The sequence below is a fragment of the Salmo salar genome, chromosome ssa03 (assembly GCF_905237065.1).
Source record: "Salmo salar chromosome ssa03, Ssal_v3.1, whole genome shotgun sequence".
In the NCBI taxonomy this organism is placed as follows: Eukaryota; Metazoa; Chordata; class Actinopteri; order Salmoniformes; family Salmonidae; genus Salmo; species Salmo salar.
In genome coordinates this window covers 38,656,120-38,665,984 of record NC_059444.1, presented here as the reverse complement: position 1 = coordinate 38,665,984, position 9,865 = coordinate 38,656,120, and the positions used below count along the sequence as shown (strand labels likewise).

At 46.0% G+C, this 9,865-nt stretch overlaps 1 protein-coding gene across 3 annotated transcripts; it reads left to right on the top strand.

Annotated features, from left to right (window-relative positions):
* Positions 1-431: 431 nt before the first annotated feature.
* LOC106600066 (dynein, cytoplasmic 1, intermediate chain 2a) lies at positions 432-9,505 on the top strand. Of its 3 annotated transcripts, none has more exons than XM_014191408.2 (15): positions 432-689; positions 3,527-3,659; positions 3,941-3,995; positions 4,631-4,755; positions 4,859-4,957; positions 5,058-5,220; positions 5,321-5,420; positions 5,589-5,714; positions 5,788-5,934; positions 7,327-7,440; positions 7,543-7,676; positions 7,778-7,922; positions 8,166-8,306; positions 8,398-8,523; positions 8,613-9,505. In XM_014191408.2, exons 1-15 carry the CDS (start codon positions 570-572, stop codon positions 8,724-8,726), a joined length of 1,842 nt encoding a protein of 613 aa, XP_014046883.1. In that variant the 5' UTR covers positions 432-569; the 3' UTR covers positions 8,727-9,505. The 3 variants fall into 3 exon arrangements, with proteins under 3 accessions (XP_014046883.1, XP_045570789.1, XP_045570791.1); XM_045714833.1 differs by lacking the exon at positions 432-689 and adding an exon at positions 3,272-3,353; XM_045714835.1 differs by lacking the exons at positions 432-689; positions 3,527-3,659; positions 3,941-3,995 and adding an exon at positions 4,367-4,464.
* The last annotated feature ends 360 nt before the right edge of the window (positions 9,506-9,865 follow it).

Sequence of the window (9,865 nt, the reverse complement as noted above, 5' to 3'; positions counted from 1 at the left end):
GCGTTCAAATGAAGAGCTGCGTCTTTCAATGCAGTCAGTGCGCTCTGTAGCTGGCTAGCTTGGCATCGAGCAGGACTCAGATGTTGACTGTTTGCCAGAGTGCAAGCTCCTGCTCTCGTGGAATCAGATGGTCATACTGAGATGTGATGTGACAATCATTCAACGTCCCACTCAACCCGTTTCCAATAAACCACCTAATTAATTTGGTGTTCAGTGAACTGTTAATAACAAACCTTTGATTAATGTTGTAATTTCATGATTCTATCTGCTGCATGAATCAACAGACAAAAAGTAGGCCTACATTAATCAATACGAAATGTATGGGTTATTTCTACCCCGCGCTGTGCCCATAATAAGATCTGACCGAAATCGTTTGTTCAACATAACAACCCAGCTAAACATAGGCGTAGCATATTATTTTCCATGTCACACACAGATAAAAGACACATTGTCATGAACAGTTATCCCATTGTGTTCACATGGTTACAGTGTGATACCACCAGCAGCTAGATCTTCAAAACTCATATTGACTTCTCTTGTTCCCTCTCTCTCCCTCTCTCTCTTGTAGCATGGCGGATAAACAGGATAAGAGTGAGCTGAAAGCAGAGCTGGAGAGGAAGAAACAGCGCCTGGCCCAGATCAGAGAGGAAAAGAAGAGAAAAGAGGAAGAGAAGAACAAGAAGAAGGATGTAAGTAGAGAGAAGAGAAGTAGAACATGCTAATGGCTGGCTTGATTCAGAGGAGTTGTGGGGGCTCACATCCCTGTAACATTCATCTGTATGCAGATTAAATGTATGTATTCCATTGCCCCTACTGCTGACCAGGCTATGTTAGAGATTCAGTCTGATTTAGCCGCCTCGCTGAAAGCCCTGGTTGGTTTAAAATGGTTAGTTATTAGAAATATTTCAGATGGTTTACACATTTATGCATTGGATGGTTCTCTCATCGATTAGGTTGCCTCCTATAAATATCTGGGTATTTGGATTTACAAAAATGTTATGTTAAAAAAAAACATATGGATGAGCTAGCTACCCACTGGGCGCACACATTGATTCACCAATGTAATTTCAATGACATTACTTTGAACCAACGTGAAATAGATGTTGAATTGACGTTTGTGCCCAGTGGGGAGTTATGAAGCTGAGATTTGAAGTAGACTTCTTTTATAGAAATAAACTCAGCAAAAAAAGAAACGTCCTCTCACTGTCAACTGCGTTTATTTTCAGCAAACTTAACATGTGTAAATATTTGTATAAACATAACAAGATTCAACAACTGAGACATAAACCGAACAAGTTCCACAGACATGTGACTAACAGAAACTGAATAATGTGTCCATGAACAAAGGGGGGGGGTCAAAATCAAAAGTAACAGTCAGTATCTGGTGTGGACACCAGCTGCATTAAGTACTGCAGTGCCTCTCCTCCTCATGGACTACACCAGATTTGCCAGTTATTGCTGTGAGATGTTATCCCACTCTTCCACCAAGGCACCTGCAAGTTCCCGGACATTTCTGGGGGGAATGGCCCTAGCCCTCACCCTCTGACCCAGCAGATCCCAGACGTGCTCAATGGGATTGAGATCCGGGCTCTTCGCTGGCCATGACAGAACACTGACATTCCTGTATTGCAGGAAATCACGCACAGAGCGAGCAGTATGGCTGGTGGCATTGTCATGCTGGAGGGTCATGTCAGGATGAGCCTGCAGGAAGGGTACCACATGAGGGAGGATGTCTTCCCTGTAACGCACAGCGTTGAGATTGCCTGCAAGGACAACAAGCTTAGTCTGATGATGATGTGACACACCGCTCCAGACCATGACGGACCCTCCACCTCCAAATCGATCCAGCTCCAGATTACAGGCCTCGGTATAATGCTCATTCCTTCAACGATAAACGCGAATCTGACCATCACCCCTGGTGAGACAAAACCGTGACTCGTCAGTGAAGAGCACTTTTTGCTAGTCCTGTCTGGTCCAGCAACGGTGGGTTTGTGCCCATAGGCGACGTTGTTGCCGGTGATGTCTGGTGATGACCTGCCTTACAACAGGCCTACAAGCCCTCAGTCCAGCCTCTCTCAGTCTATTGCGGACAGTCGGAGCACTGATGGAGGGATTGTACGTTCCTGGTGTAACTCGGGTAATTGTTGTTGCCATCCTGTACCCGTCCTGCAGGTGTGAGGTTCGGATGTACCGATCCTGTGCAGGTGTTGTTACACTGGGTCTGCCACTGCGAGGATGATCAGCTGTCCGTCCTGTCTCCCTGTAGCCTGTCTTAGGCATCTCACAGTACGGACTTTGCAATTTATTGCCCTGGCCACATCTGCAGTCCTCATGCCTCCTTGCAGCATGCCTAAGGCACGTTCACGCAGATGAGCAGGGACCCTGGGCATCTTTCTTTTGGTGTTTTTCAGAGTCAGTAGAAAGGCCTCTTTAGTGTCCTAACTTTTCATAACTGTGACCTTAATTGCCTACCGTCTGTAAGCTGTTAGTGTCTTAACGACCGTTCCACAGGTGCATGTTCATTAATTGTTTATGGTTCATTGAACAAGCATGGGAAAAAAAGTGTTTACATTGAAGATCTGTGAAGTTATTTGTATTTTTACGAATTATCTTTGAAAGACGGGGTCCTGAAAAAGGGACATTTCTTTTTTTGCTGAGTTTAGATCATGCCTCTCCTTAAACAGCAGGAAGCAGGTTGTACAGGCAACCTTCCTGCCAGTTCTTGATTATGGTGACACCATTCATCAGAATGCAGCAGCCGCTACTCTAAAACCCTTGGGTGCAGTGTACCATAGCGCACTTCGCTTTAATCACAGTTGACAGGTTTAATCATCACCACAGCGTCCTGTATCAGAAGGTCAGCTGGACCTCTCTAAATTCCCCTAGATCACTTAATTTTTCCCCTTTTTGTTTACATAAGCTCTGCTGCACAAGCTTCTAACATATCTCACTTCTCTGTTAATGTATAAAAATAAGAGTCCCCACCCCCGCTTGCAGGGTTAGTTAACACTTGAAGTCCCTCGTGTCTCTACCAACCTAGGTATATCAGCATTTAGTCTTAACACCCCCTATGTTTGGAATAATTTACAATCCTCGTTACGTCTTGAATCCCTGGTGACAGTAGGGCACTTTAGAACGCTGATGAGGAATGAATTCACTGAAGTTTGCTAGTTTTTTTGGTTGATTGTAATAATTTTTGTTTTGTGAAACATACTGTATCTTCTGTATCGTGTAGTTCTTTTTTGTTGTTGCTGTTTTATTGTATCATCATGTTGATTTGTGAATTGTTTGTTCACAGGGCACTATTGAGAATGAGACCCTTGTCTCAATTGGGCTCCCCTGAATAAATACAAGTAAAAAATAAATAGTATATTATTATTAGAGTGTCATGTGCAGTATTTATACTTGGTTATATTGTATTTATTACGTGATCTTTTTCCCTGTCTCTCCAATTCAACGGATCCCTCTCACGCTACCTCTCTCCTTTTCTACCCATTCTCCCCCCTTCCACTCTCTCCCCATGTAGGGGTCTGACTCTAAGCGGGAAGGGGAAGGGGGTGGAGTAGGTGCAGCAGATGACTCTTCTGACCTGGAGAAGAAGAGGAGAGAGGCTGAGGCTCTGCTGCAGAGCATGGGGATCACCCCTGATATACCCAACAGTAAAGACACACACACTCACGTACACACTCTTCTGTTTTTTAAGCATTTTTGCATGAAGCCTCAGCGTGCCACTTGTCCCCTACTTTTTCTTCTCTTTTCTTCTCTCCCGTCATTTACTACTAACCAACTGACACTCTCATTCAACCACACTCATTCACTCAATTATTCACTCCCTCATTCTTTGACCCCACACACACCCACACAGCCCAGCCTCTGAGGGTAATAACAGAGGATACGTGTCTGTTTCACAATCTAGTCACTACCCTTATGTCTCCCTCAGCCAAGTCAGTGGGCAGCGAGTCTGGAAGCCAGGACTCTGGAGATGGAAACTCTAGGTCTGTATGTGTGTATTTGTGATTAAGTACTTGTATGCTCAGTGTATGTTATTAACCTGCCAGCTTTCTCTCTTCCTGCTCTCTCTCTTCCTGCTCTCTCTCTCTCCCTCTCTCTCTCGCTTCCTGCTCTCTCTCTCTCTCGCTTCCTGCTCTCTTCCTGCTCTCTCTCTCTCTCTCTCTCGCTTCCTGCTCTCTCTCTCTCGCTTCCTGCTCTCTCTCTCTCGCTTCCTTCTGTCTCTCTCTCTCTCTCTCTCGCTTCCTTCTGTCTCTCTCTCTCGCTTGCTTCTCTCTCTCTCTCCCTTCTCTCTCTCTCTCTCTCTCTCCCTTCTCTCCCTCCCTCTCTCTCCCTTCTCTCTCTCTCTCTCTCTCTCTGCTGCCCCCTGGTGGTGTGATGTGGCTGTATCAGGACGTTACCCTGGGATCCTGACCCCTCTACTCTGCAGCTGCACTCTGACTCTGAACTACTGGGGTTCACCTCTTTCTTATTCTATAAGACACATGCTAGCACATGTAGAGCGTTTGTCTTTGTAATGGTGTGTTTGGATGTGGAGTGTGAGAGTGTTTGTATAATGGTGTGGCTGTGTTTTTAAGTTGGTATGTGTCTCTCTGACTATGTGTGTGTGTCTCCTGTCCAGGCGAGGTTTTAGGCTTGGCATGGCAAAGGTGACCCAGGTGGATTTCCCTCCAAAACAGATGGTGTCCTACTCCAAGGAGACACAGACCCCCGCCGATACACAAACACACACCCAGGATAAACCAGGTAAACTTTGTGTTTTATGGGTTAGCGCCAATTCTACAAACTTTGAATGTTTTAATGTACGTTGTGTTGTTGTGAGCATGATTTTGTGCTTGTGCGTGTGTAGCAGAGGAGGAGGAAGAAGAGGAGGAGGAGATGGTCGATCCCAAGCCAGCAGAGGACTCCCAGGAGGAGAAAGCTGATGAGGAGGAGAAGCAGGAAGACGGTGAGATTGACTTTACCCTCCTGCCTCTGTAAGTTGACTAGCCCTGGCCTACACCACTTCCGATATTCGTGTGTGTTTGTGTGTGTGTGTGTGTGTGTAGTCCCTCCCAAGGAGTTGACTGAAGAGGAGAAGATGCACCTGCTCAACTCTGAGGAGTTCATGACCTTCTTCGATCGAGGGAGCAGGATTGTAGAGCGGGCTCTCTCTGAGCGAGTGGACGTCTGCTTCGACTACAGTGGCCGAGACCTGGAGGACAAGGAGGGGTGAGACACACACACCTGAACACACAACTATAGAGAGTGTATGTTCTTATTTCTCTCTCTCGCTCTCTCTTTCTTTCAATCTTTCTTTCTCCCTTTCCAGTGAGATGCAGGCGGGGGCTAAGATGTCTCTGAGTAGGGTGTTCTCTGACGAGCGCTGGTCCAAGAACAGAGTAGTCACCTGTCTGGACTGGTCTCCTCAGGTAGGAGAGTGTGTGATGATTCGGATTAGGGCCCATCTTTTAAAGAGTTACATAATCTCTTGTGTTGGACTCTGTTAGAGTCATGCAAATCTGTGCATTTGACTCCTGATACACTTCTGTTTTACCCCTGTTGACTGCTGTTTGACTGCCGTCTGCTGTTTGATTCAGTACTCTGAGCTGCTGGTGGCCTCCTACAACAACAATGAAGATGCTCCACATGAGCCGGACGGAGTGGCTCTGGTCTGGAATATGAAGTATAAGAAGACCACACCTGAATACACCTTCCACTGCCAGGTACACACACACACACACACACACATCCCACCGCTCTGTGAATATAATTCTCTTCTCTGTGTCTCTTCCCCAGTCTGCGGTGATGTCAGCGGCGTTCGCCAGGTTCCATCCTAACCTGATTGTGGGTGGGACTTACTCAGGCCAGATCGTCCTGTGGGACAACAGAAGCAACAAAAGAACATCTGTACAGAGAACTCCCCTGTCTGCATCCGCTCACACGGTAACTCATATACACTACAAATGAACGTTGCTGACGGGTGTATAAAGTCAAGCACACCGCCGTGCAATCTCCATAGACAAACATTGGCAGTAGAATAACCTTACTGAAGAACTCAGTGACTTTCAACGTGGCACCGTCATAGGATGCCACCTTTCCAACAAGTCAGTTCGTCAAATTTCTGCCCTGCTAGAGCTGCCCCGGTCAACTATAAGTGCTGTTATTGTGAAATGGAAACGTCTAGGAGCAACAACGGCTCAGCTGCAAAGTAGTAAGCCACACAAGCTCACAGAACGGGACCGGTCCGTGCTCAAGGACATAGCGTGTAAAAATCATTTGTCCTCGGTTGCAACTAGGGCTGTTGTGGTGACCGTATTACTGCTACACCAGCGGTCACGAATCATGAAGGCAGTCAAACTCCACATGACAATTTAGTCACGGTAATTAGGCTTCTCCAAGCTCTGATGCTGCTGACGGTCATTAGTAGCCTACTAAACTTGCTAACTGCCTGGTACTCAGCACTCTATTGTCCCTCTAATCACTCTGACATCAATGCAAATGTATTCGAAAATCAAATCAAACACTTCATGAGAACCCATTAAGCAAATATTAAGCACATTGCTTATCATTACAACAGGAGTATAGCCTACCTGGCTGGCATGACAAGCTTCCTCCATTCCCTATTTAAGTGTATAGATTACATGTATTTTTCCCCCTGCCCCTGCTGAGACAATATAATGGTCCATTCTAACTCAAAGCGAATTTCACACATATTATTTAGTACATGCAAAGACAAGATTAAATCAAGAATAGTCTTATCGGTGACAATATTAGCCTCATTTGTGAATGATGTCCAGTTTAAGGCAAGAAACAATGCCTTTTTTTAATCATAGTCGCACACCTCATGTAGCCTAGCCCATAGGCCTATATGTTTTGATAAGGTTTGTATCACAACTAAAGTGGCCGGATATTGGTGTGGAAGAACTTAACTGGTCTGCACAGAGCCCTGACCTCAACCCCATCGAACACCTTTGGGATGAATTGGAACGGCGACTCCGAGCCAGGCCTAATCGCCCAACATCAGTGCCCAACCTCACTAATGCTCTTGTGGCTGAATGGAAGCAAGTCCCCGCAGTAATGTTCCAACATCTAGTGGAAAGCCTTCCCAGAAGAGTAGAGGCTGTTACAGCAGTAAAAGGGGGACCAACTCCATACGAATGAGATGTTCATATACTTTTGGCCACATAGTCAACATTTAGCGCTCAATAGCTTTCAAATTGTGAAAATGTTTAGATATTATTTTACGGGTACAAGCTACTATCAGCTAAATATAGACTGGACTGTGTCATGTTAGCTAAATGGAAACATCACCCATTTGTGTCCTGTGATATTCAGCACCCGGTGTACTGTGTGAACGTGGTCGGGACCCAAAACGCTCACAACCTCATCAGCATCTCTACTGACGGAAAGATGTGTTCTTGGAACCTAGACATGCTGTCTCAACCACAGGTACTACTGCAGTGTGTGTGTTTGTGTTCTAGGACATTGCGAAGTTAGTGTTTTGGCAGTCTTAATGCTGTGTGTGTGTGTGTGTGTGTGTGTGAGATACAGGACAGTCTGGAGCTGGTGTTTAAGCAGTCTAAGGCAGTATCAGTGACCTCCATGGCGTTTCCTCTGGGTGATGTCAACAACTTTGTGGTTGGGAGTGAAGATGGATCAGTCTACACCGCCTGCCGCCACGGGAGGTGTGTGTGTGTTCATAACTTTGCGGACATCACTTTGTGGCCAACACCAATATGTGTGTGTGTGTGTTCTAACATTGTGTGTGTGTGTGTGTCTGTTACAGTAAGGCAGGCATCAGTGATGTGTTTGAGGGACACCACGGTCCAGTCACTGGACTGAGCTGTCACAGTGCCGGGGGCCCTGTGGATTTCTCCCATCTCTTCATCTCTGCTTCCTTCGACTGGACCGTTAAGCTGTGGACCACCAAGGTAACACACACATACGCACGTCTTCTTCTGGGAGCCGTCGTAGTAGAGTATGATCACCCTCCAGGTGTCGTGGGGTCTGGCTGGCCCTGGGTCCGGAGGTGGCTGAGGCAGGTTGATCCGTGATCTGCAGCTTCTGTGGCAGTAATGGTTCGTTCTGTGTCCCGGGAGTTGTTGTTACTGGCACCGGTTACTGTGCTTCGCGGCGACACACACTTACCCTTTCTCCCCGTTGTCTCTCTGTAGAGTACCCGTCCTCTGTATTTGTTTGAGGACAGCTGTGACTATGTGTATGATGTCATGTGGTCTCCCACACACCCCGCCCTCTTCGCCTGTGTGGATGGATCTGGACGCCTGGACCTGTGGAACCTCAACAACGACACAGAGGTACACACACACACACACACACACACATTTATACGCACAGTGCAAAACAACAGATATGCATATGAACAATGCAACATTGTGCGTGTCCTAGGTGCCCAGTGCCAGTGTGGTTGTGGATGGGTCTCCTGCTCTGAACCGTGTTCGCTGGGCTCACTCAGGGAGAGAAATCGCTACAGGAGACTCAGACGGGCAGGTGCTGGTCTACGACGTAGGAGAGGTGAGATTCATCCCTTATGCTGAAGCTCTTGATATACCTGTGTCATACCTGTGTGTAACCCATGTGTGTATATTCTCTCATTTCCACAGCAAATCTGTGTGCCCAAGGCAGATGAGTGGACCCGTTTTGTGCGCACGCTCGTGGAGATCAACGAGAACCGAGACGAAGGAGACGAGCTCGCCGCGCAGCGCCTACTCGCCTGATCACCATGGCAACAGGGTTACTTTGGGACCACGCCCCTCTTGCTTCCAAATCCTCCCTCTGGTTGGAGCAGGTGTGATGTCTATCCCTCAGGGTTGTAGAACGTCAACAGTGTTCTGTCCACAGCTCCTCCAACTCAAGTCCTTTTCTAAATATGCAAAACGTACCTTTTCCAGACGTATGTATGTTCCCTATGGGCTGACGATGTGTGTTTAACTGATGGTGAAGAACAGAAAAAGATCACCCATGCTATGCACATTCCAACCTTCATAGACAAGGACAGCCATGTCCTCAGGTTTTAGCAACAATTTTATTTATCCATGCTTTTATAATCACATTCGGTTGCACATATTTTAAACATCACATTTCTGAAGATAGCGTTACTAATATCCCCTAAACCTTAATTTAAAAAGCCTTTTTTTTCCTCTCCTAACTAAAAATATTCTTCACAGCAAGTTATGAACCAAAGTTAACTTTTTCTTTGAAAATGTAATGTACCTGTAGGGGTCTTAATAGAAAAACAGTTTTGGTCTCCTTCCTGAAAGCATGAATAATGAAGTCTTCCCTCATACGAAGATGTGGACCCAAGCAGAGCCATAGATACAGTACAGTGCCTCCGGAAAGTATTCAGACCCCTTGACTTTATCCACATTTTGATACGTTACAGCATTGTTCTAAAATGTATTAAATAAATACAAATCCTCAGCAATCTACACACAACCAAAAACAGGTTTAGATATTTTTGCAAAAATAAAACAGAAATACCTTAATTACATTAGTATTCAGACCCTTTCTTATGAGACTCGAAATTGAGCTCAGGTGCATCCTGTTTCCATTGACCATCCTTGAGCTGTTTCTACAACTTGACTGGAGTCTACCTTTGGTAAATTCAATTGATTGGACATGATTTGGAAAGGCGCACAACTGTCTATATAAGGTCCCATAGTTGACAGTGCATGTCAGAGCAAAAACCAAGCCATGAGGTTGAAGGAATTGTCCGTAGAGCGCCGAGACAGGATTGTATCGCGGTACAGATCTGGGGGAAAGGTACCAAAAAATGTCTGCAGCATTGAAGGTCCCCAAGAACACAGTGGCCTCCGTCATTCTTAAATGGAGGTTTGGAACCACCAAGACTCTTCCT